Source organism: Mauremys reevesii, linkage group 19 (genome assembly GCF_016161935.1).
Source record: "Mauremys reevesii isolate NIE-2019 linkage group 19, ASM1616193v1, whole genome shotgun sequence".
Classification (NCBI taxonomy): Eukaryota; Metazoa; Chordata; order Testudines; family Geoemydidae; genus Mauremys; species Mauremys reevesii.
Window position 1 is genome coordinate 22,517,781 of NC_052641.1, and position 22,933 is coordinate 22,540,713.

General features: G+C 39.2%; 1 protein-coding gene across 1 annotated transcript in view; it reads left to right on the forward strand.

The window, feature by feature from the left end:
- Positions 1-22,933, forward strand: part of RABGAP1 (RAB GTPase activating protein 1) — a 117,016-nt gene that overhangs the window by 63,952 nt on the left and 30,131 nt on the right. The window contains exons 14-15 of the mRNA XM_039506161.1: positions 18,662-18,775; positions 22,262-22,336. Coding sequence (XP_039362095.1) covers positions 18,662-18,775; positions 22,262-22,336 — 189 coding nt within the window. The remainder of the gene's footprint in view (positions 1-18,661; positions 18,776-22,261; positions 22,337-22,933) is intronic.

The following is a 22,933-nucleotide window of genomic DNA, read 5'->3' on the forward strand; positions in this document are numbered from 1 at the left end:
TTAATTACTGGATGGAACTCACTTGGCATCTTTGAGTCCCAGGGGGAAGGATTTTCACATGCATAGCTTTTCAGAAAGTGACATAATTTATGTAACTCATCCAATATTCTCATACTGAAAAAGAAAAGACTTAAAAATGATTGGCGGTTGAGGTTGTAGTGTATTGCTATTTTAAAATAGTTTTAAAGGGAGCAAATGCGCAAATTGTTAATTTTCTAATTCAAATCCAGTGACAATTTTGTTAACATGGAGTTCCTTTCTAGGTGAGGTAAAAAGAGGATGATAGCTTTGTGCTATCAAATTCTGCATTTACACATTGGTATTTCTTCATGCCCCATTTTATAGTCTTAATTTACTAGTGCATGTTTTGTACTTTAGGGTCCTAATTGTTAGTAGAATTTCAGACTTATACCTTCCTTGGGTACTTGGCTTCCATTAGTGTAGTATCTGAGCACCTCACAATCTTTAATATCCTCACACCACCTTTGTGAGAAAGGGAAATTATCCATTTTACAGATGGAGAATTGAGACATAGAGAAAATAAGTGATCCACCCACCTAACGTCAAACTGGAGGAGCAAAGAATTGAACCTGGGTCTCCCAACTCCCAGACCCTAACCATGGCATTATCATTTTTTTCTTCTCTCCCTCCCTTCCTTTTTTTTTTTAAATAGTAAAGAGTTTCACAGGTAAGATGTTCATCTACTCAGAAAATGACAAATACAGGGCCCCGACTAACATCCTTCCTGTGAGAACACCACCAACTCAGTACCCAACATTGATAAGCAAATATCCCTTGCTGTATTTGCAGACAGCCACACTATCCGATACATTGAACTTCCACAAGTCAAGAAAAGCTGAAGTGCTTCAACCAAGCAGTACTCCACCATCAGAGTTTGCAGTTTGAAGTCAGTGGGACTGGTGCTCCAAAGTTACTAAAGTGCTTTTGAGAATTCAGCCCTCAGGAAACTGTTTGGGTTTGAGATAAGCTTTAAGCTTTCATTTTTGAAAAATTTGGCCAGTGTCTCTAAAAGTTAATAGTTTTGTTTAATGTATTGAAAGTCTGAATTAATTATTGTTAACCCCAAAGCCATTTTGTTTTGGAATTACAAAGACTTTGTCACCAAGAAGTTTTTATTAAACTTTTAGACCCTGATGCTGAAAACATATATGCATGTGCATAGATTGCATTGAGATCCATGGGGCTGTTTATGTGAGTAAAATTACGTACCAGGTTAGGTGTTTGCAGGTTCAGGGCTTAATTTTCAGTATTTTGTTTTTCACACTAAACGGTTTTCCAAAATTCAGTAAACTACACTACAGTAGTGGCCTTTAAAATAAAAAACAGCACTTATAATTTAGTTAAATATAAATTTTGATCTAAAATGGCAATAACACATTTTCAAATTAGTTTTACAAAACCTCAACCTGATTGTAAATTTAAAAAAAAAATCAAATTGGCTTGATTTAAATAGCTAAACCCTGTGCCATATGAAAAATTATGAACCCCACTTCTGCTGAAGTACAAGAGATTGTAAAGGCCATCACTGTTTGTAATATTAGAAACCGGGAGATGAGTAGGAATCTTCCTTTCTTAGGCAACTTTGTGAAACTAAGATCTTCTGCAAACCCTTTCCCCAGTAAACTGCAGTTTAGAGGCAGAGCAATGTGCATACTAGAGAAGAGCAGAAACTCTACCTTTGTGTTTTTAGTATAGAATTAATGCCTGCTCCCACTCGCTCGGTATGTCTGTGGATCCCAACCTCTACACTGCACTACCTTTCCATACACATCAATGAACAGTGTGTCTCCAGAAATCCAGCAGGTCTCTAGGGAACAATCTTCACATGGTTGGATATAGGTTCCAGGCTCTACTGTTTCTCATAAATGACCTCAGACAAGCCAATCGTGTGCTACGGTCTGGTATTCGCTTCAGAGATTCTCCAGTTCTTTGTATCAGTGTTAGGTGATTTAAATTAGGTTTGACTGAGCACAGGTTATAGCTCCTCAGCCTTAGTTATAGCTGATCAGATCGCTGTATCATCAAGTTTCATAGGCTGCCTCCAATAAGAACAATACTTTGTCCTTTAGAGGAAAGTGAAAATCCCCCATAGTGCGCCTAACCAGTTGTGCAGTGCTGTACATAGAATCATACGACTGGAAGGGATCTTGAGAGGTCACCTAGTCCAGACCCCTGCACTCATGGCAGGACTAAGTATTATCTAGACCATCCCTGACAGGTGTTTGTCTAACATGCTCTTAAAAATCTCTGTTGATGGAGATTCCACAACCTCCCTAGGCAATTTATTCCAGTGCATAACCATCCTGATAATTAGGAAGTTTTTCCTAATGTCCAACCTAAACTGCTGTTGCTGCAATTTAAGACCATTGCTTCTTGTCCTATCCTCAGAGGTTAAGGAGAATAACTTTTTTCCCTCCTTCTTGTAACAACTTTTTATGTACTTGAAAACTGTTACCGTGTCCCCTCTGCCATGTCTTCTCCAGACTAAACAAACCCAATTTTTTTCTATCTTCCCTCATGTTTTTCTAGACCTTTAATCGTTTTTGTTGCTCTTCTCTGGACTTTATCCAAGTTGTCCACATCTTTCCTGAAATGTGGCACCCAGAACTGGACACACCTACTGCAGTTCAGGCCTAAGCAGCGTGGAGTAGAGCGGAAGAATTCTTGTGTCCTGCTTACAATACTCCTGCTAATACATCCCAGAAGGATGTTTGCTTTTTTGGTAACAGCGTTACACTGTTGACTCATATTTAGCTTGTGATCCACTATGACCTCCAGATCCCTTCCACAGTATTCCTTCCTAGGCAGTCATTTCTCATTTTGTATGTGTGTAACTGTTTGTTCCTTCCTAAGTGGAGTACTTTGCATTTGCCCTTATTGAATTTTCATCCTATTATCTTCTGACCATTTCTCCAGTTTACCCAGATCATTTTGAATTTTAATTCTATCCTCCAAAGCACTTGCAACCCCTCCGCAAACTTTATAAGTGTAGAGAGGGAGTGTTTCCTGACTCTTGCATACTATCCTCCTATTGCATGAGATCCAGTTTCCCTTAGCTTAGCCTTCATAGGTAAAAATATTAATGCTCACATAATCCCCTTTTTAAGCATGAGCTTCAGTAACACCACAGATGCATAAATTACGGTGCCCCCGTGTTTGTGCTCTGTGTACCTGGTCTGTGCTAGCACTTCACAGTGACCATTTTGGAGAGACCTCCGTGTCAGCAGGTGGGCAAATGAAGGATGGTGCTGAAATTATGTCTGCATGATTGTTTTGTGCGTTGACAATAGGTTTTAAATTCAGACAGCTTTCTATACACATGTATGCAGAAAGACTTAAAGAAACTAAAAGACATGACCAGCTATCAAAATAAAATGTGTTACAATTAAGTAATTACTGGAAAGGTATATTGTGCCAGAATGGATATAAAATACGCAGTTACATCAGTGCCACGAAATAGTTCATTTGGAGTGGGGAGAATAACAGGAAAGTTCTTTCCGCTGTAGAATTTGTCTTGTATACCATACGGTTATTCTTGTAAGCTTGAATGAAAATCCTTTTCATTTTGGATTTATGACATTACAAAGATGCCCATCCAGAAGCTGTGGGTGTCCTGCACGCATGCAGTTTGCAGACCCCAGTCAGCTCACTTCTGAACAAATCCAGCCACAGTCAAATCCTAAATAGCAAGCCAGTTTCCTATTCCACCCCTCTGTACTCCACTCCCTAAATGCCATCCCTTCCCATGCAGTTTGGAACATCCGTCTCCTCTGTTAGTTTGCACTTTGCTTATATGTGTGTTTTAGTGTCTATGCGCTTCCTATGTAAAATTCTGAACTGTGAAACCCCTCTGGTGTGACTTGGAAAGATGGACTTGTAGTTAAGACACTGGAAAGGAGCTCAGGAGATCTATGTTAATTTCCTGGTACTGGGTGACCTGTCCGTGCCCCAATAAAAGGGAGGTAATTAATTCATGATTGTGAAGTGTTCAGTTACTATGCTCATTGGGGCAAAGGGGGGGTTATATAAGACCCTAGATAGAGCTAGCACTTCTGTTCTCAGCTAATCTGTTACGTTTTCTGTGATGAGCAAACCTTTGTCAGCTAACGGCATGGGAGGTAGCTTATACCAGGACTTGGCTCATATTGGTGATTTTTTTTCACTTCTTCTCTTACTTCTTCATCTATATGATTTGAGGCCATCTCTCTTATAGAACGTTGCTTGTTCCTTTTGACTTGACAAATTCCCAGTTCAGTTTTGAATTCTTTTGATATAAGGAAATAAATGCTTCCCCCTCCTTTCTCGCCCCCCCCCCAACCCCTAGGGGACTTAGTCTGTATTGGTTGAGGGTAAAGTGTTACTTAAACATAAATTAAGTTGTGGCCCACATCTGCATTATTGTTTGTTCAATGATAGTGGCCAATAGAAACATTTTTGCAGATGCACATTCAAGGTATCTGTTAATTTGGCCATATAATCAATATTTAATCAAATATTAAACCTCTTGAGCTTTAAAATTGAATGAAAACATTAAAATTATAATCAGTTGTGTACTTGCAACCAGATCTAACTTGGTGCCTCAGCCTGGGGCACTTTATTAATCTGTTTGCTAATTTAAGTGACTAAATATCTAGAGAATCAATTTAGACCAGATGCTTTGTTAGAGTTTCACTGTCTTGGTTTGAGAATTTTGAAGAGCAATGTCAGGAGTACTAAACAGATGACAAACTTAGCAGGTCTAGGAAGCTGCAAGAGGGATCTGTGACTTGCAAAGGGACATTGATAGGAAACTGTCTTGCACTGATCTGACCTATTAGCTTTATTCAATTTTCAATTTCTAGTATTCATGCTGGTCAACGCTTAAAAAAAATTGATAGTTTTTGCTCTTTTAAATAACTTTTTGAAATTCCAAAGAGATGCATCTCGTCATATCAAACTTAAAATCCTAGATTTTGATTCAACAGAATATTTGAATATACTGATCATTAACTGTGTTATAGTGCATCTCATTCTTTCATTTTCATTAAGGTGCCTATTTGGTATGATGTGGCAGTGTGGTTCAGTGGTTAAAGTTGGGGAAGGGAATCTGAACTCCTGGGTTCTTTCACTTCTGGGTGGTGGTTTTTTTACCCATTTGTGAGATTCAGAAGGAAATGGAGGCAATTCAATGAATATTTGATATACTTAGATGGAATGGGCTAGATAAGTGCATATAATGTAAAGCCCATGTAAAGATGAGATGAATATGTACAGATATATGCATAGACATACTAGTTATTCTTAAATATTGCAAGTTTCACATGATACAAAAAGAAAACATATGCTTAATCAAAATAAGTCACTACTTTTACCAGAATGGAAAACAAAAGTTTTCTTTGGGGTTTTCAGCTTTTTAATGGATCCATGAAAATAAGTAATTAGATTAATGGAAGACCAAATCTTTAAAATGTTGGCAAGAATATAAAGAGATTCATCAGGAGAAGTATAAATAAACATTCTGCTAGAGTGGCTTTAGTATATAGTGCTAGTGATTTTTCTTTGTGAAATCTTTTGTTTGAATATAATGGAAGTCTTTGATCTTTAGCTGACTTTAAAATTGCTAATTTCATAAGGTTGTGAAAGTACTACAATGTGAAAAATTAATAGATATTTTCATTGCACACTATTAAAAGTATTTTGTTAAAACACACGTTACAATGTTTTCCATAGCAATTGTCAAGAAAAAAATTGTCTAATGCACAGGGAAAGAAAAAATACATAGATTCATATTCTGAGCAAGCTAGGCATCTAAGAAACATTTATTTTCCTGATCTTGCCCATTTGCTGGGATATTGTATTCCTTGAAGATAAAATGCTGCACCACTTAAGAATTTTAGGCGGGCTCACTGAAAGTAATGGCACAGTTGGTCCTTTCAGATAACAGGAAGCAGTGTTGTCTTCAGCCTCAATTTTGGTCTACCTGGAAAGATTTGCAGCGTATATGTATATTGTCCTTCCAGAATTCCATATTGAAAAGGAATGCTGTACAACACAGCATTCTGCAAGTTGCTGGGCTGATAAGTTGCTCTTCATGTATTACCTTTGAAATTCAGCTTCCATCTTAACTCTATGGGTAAACATTGAGTATTCATCCTTCTTATTCTCGGTGAATGCAGCAGGATGGAAAACAGTTTGCAGTTTCTGATCTTGGGCTTCCCTCCAGGTCTTAATATCAGTGATGTTTTCTTGCTGCATGAGTTCAGAAATTTTAAAAGTAACTTAAACATGGATTTTTCATATACTGTTAAACCACAAGCATGAATGACTTCTCATGTATGCCCATTCAGGTTGCTTTGCTGAGCAAAATACAGTAGATAAAGCATTATTTTAAAGGCCTCTTGGTTTACCTATCTCCTTCCTTCAGGATAGTAGTAGGCAAGGCAACTTTAATATATTCTGTGGAGGATTGCCATCTGGTATCTGCTTAGTGGCTTCATGTGGAATTTCCTTTGGGTCCGAATCCGGTTCCCAGTGGACGGGTGTTCACCTCACAAAAGCTGTCACAATTGCCACTTTTTTTTTTTTGAAGTGTCAAGAGCGAAGCCAAGAATAGATTAAACGTGTTTGTAAAGCGTTTTGCATACTTTTTTAGGTGCTGGAAAATATTTAACATACGAGGGAGGGGGGAAAAGAGAGCCCTGATGTGAAAAAAACCAAAACCCAATGCAGTTTAGACATTGAGGGGGAAAACACAAAGGTGGATTTTGGGATCAGTCCAATCCCTGTGTTTGAGACTTTTCTAAGGTGCAGTGTTTTGATTGTGATGCAGTGTAAAGATATTAGGCCATGTCTACACTACCACTTAATGCTGGTAAAGCTTATTCCACTGAGGGGTGTGAAAAAAACACCATCCTGAGCAACATACATTTTGCCAGCATAAGTGGTGGTGTGCACAGCACAATGTCGGCGGGAGAGCTACCACCGCTCGTTGAGGTGGTTTTATGATGTCGATGAGAGAGCTCTCCCCCATCGGCATAGAACGCCTATATGAGCGATCTTACAGCGGCGCAGCTGCAAGCTCTTTAGTGTAGACATAGCCTTAGTTTCAACCCTGTCTCTTTCATTCATTTTAGAACTGGAATGGGTTACCTAGGGAGGTGGTGGAATCTCCTTCCTTAGAGGTTTTTAAGGTCAGGCTTGACAAAGCCCTGGCTGGGATGATTTAGTTGGGTTTGGTCCTGCTTTGAGCAGGGGGTTGGACTAGATGACCTCCTGAGGTCCCTTCCAACCCTGAGATTCTATGATTCTTAATCTGTCCCTGGATTTGTCCAATTTTGTGTGCCGAAACGGTATCTAAGGAGACAGCTGAAGATCTGTTGTTGTGATTCTAAAAATATAGATATAGATTTTTGTGCCAAGTTGAAACTACTTAAAAAAAATACTAAGAGTACTTTAACCTATTATTTCAGTCAGGATTTCTGTAGCTGACTTTTCAACTAAGGCTAATAATTGGAAATCTTAAGATTTTAGGCAAAGCTACAAATATTACTGATTTTAAAATAGTATAGATATTTTCAAATATTAAATGGGAATAGAATAAACTGAAGCATGTAAAATACTTGCTCCTAATTCCTTATTTATTTCCAAAAGTGAATTTTGTTATCTGCTACTGAGAGAACTCAGAAACAAACATATCTTTCCCTTTGAGATGCTCTGTGCGGCAGCACTGTAAAGCATCTCTTAGCCTGTTAACCTTTTTTATCAGTGCATGTTTGCTGTGGGTTTGTTTTTTTAAGAAAGAAACATAACACAGAAGGAAACCAAAGCGCTAATATAAAGTGTGGAGCTGTAGTAGGACATGTAATTTTAAGTATGTTGATATTGTTTTTAGAGAATTCTCAGAACACTTGGAGGATCCATTACCAACATTTTCCTTCCTGAGAAAACTGCAGACATTTCAATCATTGTTCCACTGGATTACATTTTTGTTTGCTGTTTGTTTTTGATTAATGTAATCTTGATGCATATTACAATTTAAGGGCTATTGAAACATTTCAAACTACTGACATGGCAGCCTAGGATTGCCCTCTAAATATACAGATCATGTATTAACAATATGAAATAACCTTACTGTTTACCTGAAATCTAACTTGTATAATACTGTTCTTTGAAGAGATCCTAGGTTTGGTGCAAAATATAATCACATGTACAAGGTAGTTTTAAAGGAGGTATTGTGACAAGGTATTCCTTCTCTTCCAAAAGGACATTCAGAACTCAATAGCCTGTTTGTCAATCAGATGTTTTAGCCAGAAGTTGTATGTATGGTTTTACAGGAAGGTTTTTTGCTTCAGAATTTCTTGATCTCTTTAACAGAGCCTTGTTAAGAGTGTAGTTTTTATTCTTAAATGCACTTGCACACTTTATTTCAAAGGTCTGAATAGCTCATAAAATAAATTTAAAAAATAAATTACACTTCACATGGTTTCACTTTTGTCTCGGGTGACTTTATGTGTGACTCTGTGCTGGTATGTGTGTTTCTCTTCTCTTGCCTGGTGGATGTTTTTCCTCCTGTCTTTAATGCCTCACAGAGAGACTAGTTTGTGTGTACTTGACCAAGGCAAGAAAACCTTGACCAAGCAATTTGTGTTTATACTTTATCCACTCGTGATGTATGACATTTTTGCCAAACTCCTCTTTATAATTTTCCTGTGGGAAACTTGAGCCCTAAAAGGAAATGAACACTGCAAAAGGGCTGGCTACCACAAGGGATTCACTTTTATTTTTAGAATTGTACTACTATATTGCCATATTTGGGTGGAAAATATGTAATATCACTGAATTATTGTATCAAATTGCAGCTGGCCACCCATTCTTAATTAGTCTCAATCAGCTTATAGTAAGTAGTCAGTAAAATGTGTGAAAAAGAATATTTGTTCTGCAAATGTGTTTAGCAAATGATAGTACCAAATAACCCTTGTATGCTGTGTCTGAACATAATATTTCTCATTAGCAAATATTAGCTGTGAAAGCTGAGATTTATACTAGTCACTAAGCTGTCAACAACAGGTGTAATTTTTCTTACTAAAAATGTAGGGTTTGGTCCAAGACACATGCTTACCATCAAAGACAATGAAAAGTTAGAATTTAATGTATAGAAAAGAATCCTGGGAGTGTCACTGAATTTGGGCACTACAGGATAAATCTGGCAGTAGTTTAACAGGGCATCCTGCTAACAATGAACAACTATTTTATATTAACACAGAAATGTTTAGTATGCTGGCATGTTTAAAATGTGTAGGTCTCTCCAAAATAGCTTACCTTACCAGTGGCACATCATAGTATTGAAGTCACTAGTCTACCAGTGTTTCTGCTAGTAACTCTATTTCACTCATTTTTAAAAGGCTGGAACTTGGTATGAAAGTGACTTCTTTCTTACATATTGCATGTGCATTCCAACTACATGCCACATGTTCAGTGCAGAGTCTGACTACCATATTAAAATCCCATTGATTGCTTTGGATCTTTGCTTTACACCCTCATACTTCCATCATAATCTTTTTCATGAATTGTGTTACAAAATCTTTGTAAAAGCAGTTGCACCTCTGTGGGAAGTAATAGTGCAAGGTATGGCTTTGTTATGATGGCAATGAGAACCAAGGGAATCCATATATATAGTCCATATAGAATTCTTGTTTAAGAAAAATAACTTCTTGTAATTCGTAGCAACTGGTAAGTAGCCAGAAGTTCTTAGCCTGACTTTGGACAGTCACTTCCAGAGGTAAACTCAGGCTCTGATGGACTTGATAGTTTTGACACAGAAATAAAAAGGAATTTCTAATGTAAATAGCACCTAACCTTTTTTTTTTGTATGCAAATATGAATGGAACTTAAGGGAATGAATGAAAAACAAGATAACCTATCACGAACATTAGGTTTCCACAAAATTCTGTGATGTTTTTGCACTTGCCAGCTGCATTTAAATTATAGCTGAGGCTAATATTGTAGAACACCTTTTTCTTTTAAAGATGTTTTGATAAACTGTTTGCACAATATAAAAATGTAATTTTAAAATAGTCTCAATATTCTCTCCCTTCCCAACACTTTTCTGGGACAAATCCCATGATATGTGAAATGACACTATTTCTAATGCTGCATCCTTTTCCATCGAGTGATTGTGTTTAATTAAATGTAAATACAAACGAGGTGAACAGAAGATGGGATACCCAGAATGTGCAACATACAAAATATTCAACAATATACTACAATTACCGTTTTAATATTCACTCTAAGATTAAGTAAATTATTTTGGATATGTGCTGCATATTGAATTGTTACACTTACAGCTTTGAAACAAATTTTATTTTACCTTTAGTTTAAATGTTTTTCTGAAGAAAAACGAGCTATGAAAACTTTCCATGCGGTGCAGAGTTGGATATCTGGAGATCTATATTAGCAGAAAATTCCAGATTTTACAAAACCAGAAAGTTGTCTGAGCTTTATTATATTGAAAATCATTTGAAGTCCTTCCCTTTATCACTTTATAAATTAAACCTGAAGTATTCCAAGACATCATGAAATGATGGGACAGCTATTGTTCACAATTTTTGGACCAAAGCATTACAAATTTAAGAGAGAACAGGTGCTTGTTGGTCCTTAAGGTACATAAAGTTCTCACAGAGCTGATGGAGGAGTCTCTTGATAGGAATAAGTGTACTGTTCTGGGCAGGCATATAAGAACTTCATGTTTTGCCTGATGTAAACAAAAATATCTAACCTTTGCAAATGGTTACAATATGATAGGCGCTTCCTCCTGACACTTCCAATTTATCCTGTGCGTTCACTTTGCTCATCATGCCTTTCTGGGGGTAGTATTGTAGATCGTGGGAGTATTCAGTATATTTGTTGCCACGTTTATTTGAGCAGGGATCTATGCGCTGTCAAGTTGCTCAGTTGCTGACATCACTGATACTTCTGTGCTAATAAAACAGTTCTGTGTGCTGCTGACACCTCTTGCACCCTTTTACTTAAGCTCTGACCACCTGCACTGTCTGTGTGTTGACTGTTTGTACTACCTCCTTGACTGTTTGTCTTGCCCAGTCATAAGTGGTGCTCTTAGGATCAGACCTTTTTCAAAAAGCAGTTCCCAGGACAAAAATAATTTAAATAAACATTTTCACCAAGTAGCAGAAAGAGCAGCCAATGATGTGCAAGTAGGCTGCAGACTCCTCTAGCGCTTTAATACTAGCCATAGAGACAGCTTTTTATTAAACTCTTAAGAAAAATAATCTTAAACATAGTATCTGGAATTACAGATATAAAAAGTACATTTTAAAATGTGCAAAAATTAATGTAGATTACAGTCTCTACCCTATGCTTACCTCGTTTGGCATTTATGAGCTTTTTGTGCTTTAGCCTCTGAAGTGTTTTTTGCTTTGGTAAAACTTTCAGATTATTCTGCAAATTGAATCCCTGGTGTAATGAGTATGTAAGATAATTTACAAGTGAATGAGCTTTCAGGATCTGAAATAAAGTTAAAAGCCAAAAAAAAAAAAAAAGAGGTTCTGTAGTTTGCATTCTTGTAATCTGAAAACTATCATATATATATAAGTTTCTTTACTAGCAAATGAAAAATGTTTGCATTGTTTGGGTCTCACCAGTCTGTTAAAAGGATGCATTGTCGTCTTTAAAGCCTGTTTGCTTCTGGATGCTATTTATTGTTTATTTTGTACCTACCTTTGTTTCTCCTTCAACCTTCTTGTGATGTCAAAAGTTGTCCGTACCCATCTCTTCTCTTCTCCCCCCCCCCCTCCGCCCCCCCAATCTGTCTCAGAAAGTTCTCCAGGGATGGATATTTTTCCAAATAAGTTGGAGGCGTAGGGGGCCACCAGAGGGCTTTGTGCACATTCTGATGAAGTTTATTTTTAATGTGACTCTTAATGACTGCCCTGCCTCAAAAAACAAACACACACAAAATTTGTCATGTCTTTCAAATGCCTTTGAAGCAGCCCTGAGAGAACCTCAAAATGTTTAGAGTTCAGAGAAGCCTCCAGAATTTTGGTGCTGGACATAGCGCTTCCATGACACCCAAAGATCCCATTTTCCCTTAAAGGGCCTTTTCCAGTTTTCCCTCCCACCTTTGTTCTTGTAATTGCCGCCTTGGAGTGGCGCACAGTGGCTCCCTGGGTTCAGGGTTTGGCCACAGGCTTCTTTCAAGTCCTACTGGCCACCTTCTCCCTGACTTTCTCTACCCTTGTGAGGGGTGTCCATTTCATCCTTTGGCATCACCTTCCTTCTCCTTGCATTAATTCTCTGCCTCTCTCCTTTTATGTTCCTTAAGTCCCTGTATCAAGGTTGGGACGGGTACATTGGGCCTACTGAGTTATGCAAGATCAGCAACATGAGGAGAGAGACAACCTGTCAGTGTCCTGCATTCTCTGCATGGCAGCCCGAAGTCTTGCATTGTAGCAAAAGTGTTTCAGGTTGCACCTGCCTCAGTCTCTGGAACACTGGTCAGGACCGTAACTGCACAAAGATGGCTGTGCAAATGCAGGACATGCCCAGCCCGATGAACATTTTGGCAGATATGTTACATTTGGGGGAAAATGTCACACAAGGATGTAAGACATTATGTACAGTCCAGTTAATGCTGGAGCCAGCATGTTATATTTATCTGCAATAGATAATTTTGAATTTACTAGCTTGAAAACTGGTTTTCATTGTTTATTATTTTGCTTTTTTTAAAAAACTGACAAATCATCCATACTGGTGGTATTTCACTATCTGTTCAGGGGGAAAAAATTCTAAAAAACTGTTTAAAAAAGAGACTGATTTGTTCCAACTTCCAAACTTTCCTCCTTGTTAGTCAGTGCAATGAGCTGGTATGGGAATTCTAATCTTTACAATACTTGCTCCAGTTCTCATGGCAGTTTTCCACTCTATTACTTTCTTTTTCTTCCTGTCATTCTTAGCTTTCTATTTTTTCAATCCCGGTTTGTGAAGGGTGTGTACTCAGAAGGGCTTCCTTCAGTTCCCAGTCCCCTGAAAGCATGAGAAATTGCCCAGTGAGCCAATTCTCACAGCAAGGTATAAAAATAGTAGTAAAGGAAAGGTTACACAATGCTCGAGTTGCAACAGTTTGTACTAAGGGTTAGTTTTCAAAGCTGTGTTTTGAAAAACATTTTTAAAGCTTTATCACTTCCGTATATTTTTCTCTCCCCAATCTGTTCTAGCAGCAGGAATCAGCTTTAGTGATACTTGAAGAATTGCACCAAAACATAAGGAGCTGAGGGATGAAGAGTCATGCAAAGCCAGGAAGAGACCTACTCAATGTCCAATCCCACTTTTTTGACAGGGGTGGAAATGATTGCCTGAAAGATGTATTTATGATTTCTAAATAGGTGCCTTTGCAATTACTATTAAATGTGTGGCTTAAATGGGAGATTTGTTCCTTTTGAATTTAGCCTTACTTTCACTACCTCACTGCTCTGTCTCTGCAACAGGACAAGGTACTTAATACTTAGGACCTCTGTGACCTCTTTGATACCAGAATAGATAATTTTTTTTAATGTAATTTGCTTCTTTTTTTCCCTTAAAAAGCAGGCTACTCTATTATATCTCAGCGATGCAAACAGGTAAGCACATGAGTCAAGTTGATGGGATTACTTGCATGAATAAAGTTACTCATGTGCTTAAATGTAAGCAATACATTTCTCTGGTTACCTCATCTACTAATTAAAGGCAATAAATACCCTCCTTAGTTGCCTTCATTAACTTAAAAGGCTTATTTGTATGCCAAAATTCTTTAGTGTTGCATTATGATTGCTTCTGTTTTCCTAATGATGTGATAGACTCTTTAGACACATTAAATTATTACAGAATTGCAGCGATGTATGGTACGCAGATCATTTGCAAGACAATCCAAAAACTTGATACTAATAATAGTTTAATTGCCTTTATAATGAAGTGGTTGTGACAAGCCACAGAGAAGTGTGTTAAACTTGGATTAAAATCACAAGCGAGGATTAAATATGGAATGAGAATTTTTGTCCCCATTTGTTATCAAGGGGATTTTCCAGAGCAAAAGATCAAGTGAAAGTATACATTAATGTATTCTAGGCAGGGCTGGCAGCACGGCCTCATGTATAAGTGTTGTCACTTTTGTAGAGCGCTTGAGGTTTCACGTGTTTAGAAGAGCCTCCTGTTGTTGGGTTGTTTGTTTGTTTGTTTGTTTTTGTGTCTAGCAAAAAAGGTGATTTATTTTAAAAATACCCTGTTTGGAAACAAGCTCTCTTCCCTTGTGGTTCCACGCTACAACTTGCCCTCATGCTGCAGCCTTGACGTGGAGCAAACGTCAATAACTTGGATGTAAAGGGGACATAACCTTTTAATTGCACCTCCGTCATTGACACAGTAGCATGTGATGCTTTCAGTAGCACAAGCTGCCTAATGATCATCTGAAAAGAGGCATTTGAATTCATCTACCAGTGAGGAAATCTGATCTCATTAGCCACCTAGGAAAGCCCTTGTTCCATTACTGAAATGAAACAATTTATATAGTCAAATGGAAATCAGCTAAGAATAAGAACATGTTTATTCTCATGCATTTTGGTGATGATACTAATCATGATATTCAGCTAAATAAATGCTAGGACATGACTATCTCCAACAGGTGCTAAGATACCATGTGATGAAGGCCCATATAAAAACCTGGGAATGGAGAATGTGCTCTCCTCTGGAGAAGACTTACATATGGCACCATTAGCCTAACCCCTTTGCCTCTGATTGCAATTCAGACTCTTACTGTGACATTTTTAGCACACTTGTTTCTATTTTGGAGAGGGTGTCTACAGGCTTATGACATGCTAGTTATCATGTGAGATTGAATGAACCTGTTGGTCCGTTTGTCTACATCGGGTTCTCAAACGGGGAGTCATGAGGTTATTACATGGGGGGGTTGCGAGCTGTCAGCCTCCACCCCAAACCCTGCTTTGCCTCCAGTATTTATAATGGGGTTAAATATATTTTAAAAGTGTTTAATTGATAAGGGAGGTGGCACTCAGAGGCTTGCTATGTGAAAGGGGTCACCAGTATAAAAATCTGAGAACCACTGGTTTGTATCTAACTTCCTTTAACAATTGCACTGCTGATCTTTACTACTGTGTGCTGCACTGAGCTCAGTGGACTTCATGGCATCCTTCTTGTTTCAATGGGATTACAGAGCAATAAAGTAGTATACAAGACTGAGGGTGAACAAATGTGACTACTGATGTAAGCTGTTATATTTTTAAAAACTGGTACATATTTAAAAGATTTTGATCCTTTATCTGATTGAACTAATAATATCAGTAAGAGAAACTCACAAAATATAGCATATCTACTCAGAAAGAGACAAACTGGGCAGAATTAGCAACCTTCCTACATTTAAACCAAAGTTCAGATCAAACAAAGATTTTGGAATTCCCTTTAGGAAACATCACAAATCAGTGAGAGAATCACAAGTACAGATTCAAAAGAGGGAATAAAACTGCTGTTAGCTATTATGCAATGTAAAGCATTTTGAGGCGAGCTCAAGTGAGTGTCTCATTGTCTAATAGCGGTGTAGGCTCACATGGTTCTGCTGAGAGAATGCATTCAGCTTCTGGGTACTACTACTGTTTACAGGTTTCAGAGGGGTAGCTGTGTTAGTCTGTATCAGTAAAAACAATGAGGAGTCCTTGTGGCATGTTCGAGACTAACAAATTTATTTGGGCATAAGCTTTCGTGGAATATAACCCACTTCACATCATAAGCTTTCATGGGATATAGCCCACTTCACATCTGATGAAGTGGTTATATCCCATGAAAGCTTATGCCCAAATAAATTTGTTAGTCTCTACAGTGCCACAAGGACTCCTCGTTGGTTTTACTGTTTAGTCCATCCACAAAGCACTAACTAATTGGCCTTAAAAGGCATTGGTGTCTATTGCAAGAAAAGCTTCCCATTTTTCTGATCTGAGGGAGCCAAGAATTATCTTCAACCCACTGTGCTTCCAACCTCATTCTCCACCTGCCCTCTTATCTTCCATGCATGTTTCTTTTAAAAAAATGTTTTACTGCCACTTTCTGTACAAAGCAAGGCATATGTAAGTTGAGCCATTTCTAATGACTCCTTCAATAAAGTACCCTATTTACCAATCCATAAAAACCAAAGTATATTTTTGTATGGCTTCCCTGTTTGCCAAGCATATTCAGCTTTCTTTTCAGTGCTCTTTGCTCTGTATTGAGCTTTTACAGTAGGAATGGTTTGCAGAATGAGGTGGCAGAGAAAGCGAGCAAAACAACTCAAGAAATTCAGCTGTCTGCCCTTGGGAACACTGACAGCTACAGTTAGGGAGTATGTGCAGGTGCCACTCCCAATCTGTTCTATAAGGAATGCTGAACCAGTATGTAGAATACAGTCACCCCTTTCTGGTGCTAGGCTTTATTAATAAATAATACATTTACACAGGTCAGATCACACCTTCTCCCAGGCTTGGCTGCTCCTATGATTCCTCCCTCAGGCCTGTTCAGTGCACATCCTAAATCCTCTCTCCCCAGACATCCCCTCCACCTCCCTTAAACTCAGGTGAGGTAACAAGTCACCAGCCTCTGGGGGTGAGCAAAATCCTCCTAACTCTTTACCAGCAAGATCAACACTTGGTAACAGAGTGGAGTGTTTCAGGCAGTCACTGCCAGTCTTTTACAGGAATAGTTACAGTTTAATAGATTACGCTACTAGGAAAAAAACTTCCTGATGTTCATCAAGTTTTCCCTTTAGTTTTAGCCCATTACTCCTAGTCTTACACTTTGTCAAATTCCTTCTCTTTCTAGCTGGTGACACTCTTCAAATACTGATTCCGTGTACCCCCCAGTGGTCACATACTCGCTTGCTTGACGTTTAGCCAGGCTATACATATTCCCTGTGTACTTCCTCAGATCAATTCGGAGAGTCCTTTTGTCATGTTTGTTGCTCTTCCTGAATTCCATCCAAGTTGTTGATATTTTTCTGGTATTGAAATGCCCACAATTGTTGTTTGTATTTCTGTAGGGCCTAGGAGCCCTAGTCATGGACCAGGACTCCATTGTGCTAGACACTGTGCAAACACAGAACAAAGAGATGGCCCTTGCTCCCAAAGCGCGTATTATTAAGTGTAAAACAAGAGACACAAGGTGGATACAGGCTGACAGACAGGAGCAGCACAAGGAAATAATAAGACAATAGTGTCAATATGAGAGGCAGCAGAATGCAGGAATCCTGCCTTCTGCCCTTGTGCTTTAATTGCTGGACAAAGGGTACAGCATCTGCTGCCTGATGAAGCAGTTGTGAAGCTTAGTTTTGTTTGCCAGCTACTACAGCCCCCTCAGATGAGAGGCTAGAGGGGACAGCTTTCTGAGTCTAGGTCTCCTGAGGGGGGTGAGTTTGAAGTAGATCTGTACACATGAGATGGAAAAATGAGTGGTGTTAGCATAGCGTTTCCACGGCTTCTCCCCACTTCCTGTTGATTTGCTGGCGCACCGTCAGTCTCTCTTAGGCAGATTTTTTTTTTTTTTGTGGTCCAAACTTAAAACAGCTCCTCAGCTCACCCTTTACATTTTAGGCTCTGACTGCTTCCTGCAGCTTCCGACCTCTGACTCACTGGGCCTCCTGCTTCCCATCCCCTCAGGTGCCCTCTTTTTGAAGCCTAACCTGGGTTAGTTGATGGGATGCAGGTGCACTGGCCCCGGTTCCTCTTACAAGGCAAGTGTCACCCTGTGTCATACTGATATCAGCAAGTTCAATAGCCCTTTCTGACCCCATTGTACTACCTGGCCCTTCTTTCCCTACCCCAAGAGCCTTTAATGCTCTTCTTGGTGCAAACACAGATCTTGGAAAGAGCCTCTGCCACCTCCACCTTCTCGATCTCAGGCACCTCCTTTTCCAGGGTGGTTTTGTTCAGGGCCGTCTCAAGTAGGATCAGTTCCTTTCTCAGACTGGATTTCTTCACTTCCAGCTACTCCTGCAGTTTGTAGCCTTGCTCTATCTCCTGCACACAGTGTTATAAAGGTGGTTGTACCAGAGCCATATACACACAGCACTGCCACCTCCCTGAGCCATGATGTGATGCTTCTTGTATGCAGCCAGTAGAGTAGGGCTTTTCTTTTTTGTGAAGTCATGTCCTGCTCAGGCTTGGGTCCTGTTTCCTGTCTGTTTTCACCCTTATTGTGTCTTGGCATTTGGGGGGGAAGTGAAAAATGACTTCTCCAGTCTAAACTGGGGGTGAATTTTAGCGTGGCAGACTACAATGACCAAAGATTGTTTGACTGGCACCCTCAGTTTACCTTAGAGGAAGTAGAATTTGTGTAGTGGCAGTTGGGTTCCATACAGACTGAAAGGGTAGATTTTTTTGTCTACTGACTCACCACCACATCCTGTAGCACTTCATTGTATTTTCCTTGGCAGTCTCCTAGCTAAGTGCTGACCATGCCCAGACCTGCTTAGGTTACCAGATTGTGACCTGAGGTGGTTGGGCTGCAGGCTGTCTACCCCAGTCTGTATTGAGTGACGTGCACAGCATACACTGATAGCACATTGTAATTTATGCTGATTTTTAAACGACATCCCTTTTAACGTACATATTTTTCTCTCATGTTCTTGTTTTAACAGGAGTCTCCCCAGGACAGCGCAATCACTCGGGACATCAATCGCACGTTCCCAGCTCATGATTACTTTAAGGATACCGGGGGAGATGGACAGGACTCCTTGTACAAAATATGCAAGGTATTTTATAACCTCGTGTCATTTTGGAGTTAAATTGGTCATGTTTCCCCTTTGCTTATTTTTTCTGTAAGCTCAGTTGAATTGAAAAGTTGCCAGAGTGCAAAGATTGTTTTAGCTCATACAAAATAACTTCAGTTTAATCCAGTTCCTAGTGGGACTGGGGTCCACAACACTACAACCATCCTCATATACTACGGGTATTAGCATCCTTGATGGCCATCTCAGCAGTGAGGCCAGCACTGAATGGGGATAGAAACTTAAAACCCAGGGCATGTTGGATGGGTCATGTGGGAAGCATATGTCACACACATAGACTGTGTGTGTGTGTGTGTGTCTCTCTCTCTCTCTCTCTCACACACACACTCACACACACACTCTCTCTCTCTCTCACTCTCAAATTATGCAGGAGTGAACCTAGTGCAGATCTTGTTGTAGTGTCCTCTTCAAAGGAGAGGTCTCCATGTCTGATTTAGATCTGCCCCTGTGAATCATGTTGTCATTGTAAACTGTGAAAACTGAATGTTTATAGGGAATTATGCAAACAGAAATAAATGGCAACTTCTTCATTGGTTCAACTTTTCTACAAATTTTTCATGGCTAGTTTTGAAACTGAAGTGGAGGCAGCACAACATGAGCAAACTAAGCTGAGAGATCGATTGTCCCTTTATTTCTGTGTAGTTTCTTGCTCTGCTCGTGCTGAGAGACATGATGCTTTATGTGGCCAGGTGCCCACACTTCAGAGAGAAACGACGACCAAGAATCTCATAAATGAGCTCACTGGGTTGGAACCTTTTTCATCTTGTCTGTCTGTTTTGTGCTAAAATGTTTGGAGCTTTAGTTTTGGTGGGATACAAAAAACCTAAACCAAAGTGCAATTGAGTTGTTAGAAATTGTAGTCTCTGCTGAAGAAAGGAATAAAAAGGAAGGGGTTGGAGCTGCAGGTGAAGGTTAAAGTGCATCAGCAGAATAGTCTAGCGGGACCTAGCTCTGGAATAGCAGGGAGGCTGCTGATCGGGGATATTGTGTGGGGATAGAGCTGCATGGTGGGAAGCTTGACCTGCATGTGCTTGTCTGTGGCCAGTGCTATTAGACACTAGGTTTTTATAGGATCACTGGGCAACACACTAAACAGGGGGAGGTGCGGCAAAGTGTGAAGAATAAAGAGCTCACAGTTTTTAGAGGGACATCTAGTTTTTATTCCTCACAAAACCTTTAGAAATCCTTGATCTGTGAAATTATGTAAATATTTCTGCACAGTTCTGATATTTTATTTCTATTGATATCAGAACACTGCGCAAACGGAGATGGCCTCATTTCTGTCCATCACATCTACAGATTGAGATAAAACCCTAAACAATGCTACATTAAAGTGTTTCTTTAAAATATGTCCTCAGAATACAAGAAATGATCTTGTGGAACTTTCATAAGAGCTACATGAGTCTAATAGAGAGCAAAGATCTTGCAGAAGATCTAGGTATCTGTAAAGCTGAAAATAATTATGCATCTCTCGTTAGCATTATAAACCAGCAGGCACACATTTAAGTGCTCATTAAAATGCAGAAGATAATTATCAGGTAAAAATGACTGTTTTCTGTTTGATCCAATTACCTTGTTTGACCAGAGTATCTCAAGCTTTCAGCACTCTGATTCTGCATTTAGAAATTCTTCATGTGTTCTATCCCTCAGGAGACATTTCTGCATTTTGAAGCTTAAATTCCTGGCACATAGTTTTTCATTTAGGATATAATTTAAAGATAATGAGCTTTGCACAGGGGACTGTCCTGGGCAGAAGGAAATGCTTGTGCATTTCTTGCGTATAATTCAGTAATACTAAAATCAAACACTTGGTAAGCAGTTAAGATTTTTCTGTATCATGATATCCTGCATAAACCCAGTAGTTTGAAATAACACCCCAAAATCTCAAATTTTGCTGTAACAAATGCTTTGGAAACATTATTCTTTGGTTACATCTGTTTGATCTTGATGGTTTATCCAGTATATTTTGCAACAGTAACATACCGGTGAGATCGCTCTTAGGCTAGCATAGGAACTGGATGACACCTATTGCACCCTTTCCATGACTTCAGAGTCATTGTGAAATTGTTCTCCTGTTCCTTGGTGGTGATAGTTTTCCATATGATCTTTATTTTGGAAGCAGACTAAGGTGCTCAGAATGATCCTCACCCAAACACTCTCTTTAGTCTTCTACCTTTCAATATCTTTCTTCTCAGCAGCAAGTCTGTTTTATGACATTAATTTTATCCACGTTAGGTCCAGCTGGATTGTGTACAGAATATTGGCAGCTGTTTCAGCAGCTCTCCTTTTTCAATTGGGATTTCAGATGTGCCCTTGTCCATTGGCAACTCCTTTGTATATGTGACTGCCGAGGATGTTGACCTGGTATCATGTGCAAGAGGAGTTCCTGCCACTGTCATGCTGTCATTTTAGAACTTAAGCATCTTATGCTGCAACAAAGGCAAAACAGGATTATAATGCATACATTGTGAAAGGACCTGTGGCAGTCTGAGAATAATTTAAAGAAGAGAATCCCCAAACAGGACCTTGATTTGTCCATAAAAGCCACTCCTTCACACATCCCCATTTGAGGTGACCGTTTTACTGGATCCAAAGGTGGGATGGCACTATGTACTGTGTTGATCTAAAATATTTTAGAATTACTGTCTGCTGATGAGTTTACATTGTCTCCAGCACACTAATGGTAGAGGGAATTCCACGCATTTAAGATTTGTTACAGACTAAAATGTTTCCATTTTAAAATGACTTGAAGATGAGCTGTGTGTGCCTCGAAAGCTTGTCTCACCAACAGAAGTTGGTCCAGTAAAAGATATTACCTCACCCACCATGTCTCTGATATCCTGGGACTGGTATGGCAACAACTACACTGCATACAGAATGTTTCCATGGCATTCCTGTACCATATGAAATCCCATTTGCTTGCTTGCCATTTTTTCTTGCATAGGGCCCATAATGAAAATTAATGGGTCATTTTTTGTGTGTACTCCGTGAGGCTACTGAAGAAATTTTAGGCTAATCCAAAGGTTTTCAAACTTTTTCATAGTACAGGATGCCTTTTAATAGAGAAGTAGTCTTACTTCTTTCTCATTTGTGTTCATGTGATTCATAATCTCCTGACATCCTGATTGCAACTACAGCAATTGTTGCTCTGTAAAAGTAATCTTAGGAAAGTGATTTCATGTACTTTAAGCAGCCTTCAGTGTGAGTTAGCAGCTGAAAATGGTCCCGCACCATGCGACCAACCAGGTCGCTGCTGGCCATCAACAATTGCTCTGCACCCAACAGTTTTTTCTTTGGATTAATCATTGTGCAGTAACACAGCAGCTAAACCATATCCTGGAATCACAGTCCAGTCATGACTGAAGGTATACACTTCCGTACTTAACTTTTTCCTCATGCAGTTCTGCTCTAGGGAGAGTGTACATCTTAAAATATTGATTCTCTTTTCAGGCCTATTCCGTCTATGATGAAGAGATTGGCTATTGCCAAGGCCAGTCATTTCTTGCCGCTGTGCTGCTTCTGCATGTAAGTCCCCACACTCTCATTTATTGTAAGCCTCAGACTAAACAATGCTCAAGTTTATCCAGAAGAACTCATTTCAAATCCACTCCTATTAGTGCCATAGCAAGTCCCCTGCTTATTTACTCAAATGCTTGTTTGTCCATAATTATGACTTTAGGGGGAAAGAGGAGCATGTTCCATTTAAAGTTCACTGCAGCATCCATAATGAGTTTGTCGTCAGTGTTCACTTCATTTTGCTTCTGGTTCTAGCTGTCTTTCCACTCCAAGCTGTCTCAGGGTCAGATCAGACTCTCTTGCTTTGTTTATGCAAAGTAGGCTGTCTGGATAGAAATGACATTGGGGTTTAGGCCACCTATGAACTCCTTGTAAAGGTACCCATGGGCAGGGGAAGGGCATCTCTGATTCAGTGTAAGCTTATAGAAGAGCTTTTATTGGTATTGATCATAAGGACAAACCAGGGTTGCCATGGCTTTTGGATTAAACAGGAACATATTCTGCAGCATGTTAGTAGTGTGTGAGTTTATTAACTCTTAGTGGTTTGAACATTGCTATGTGTTTATTCTGGGCCTTGTTTTTTGTGGTTTAGATGTTAGTCAGTGA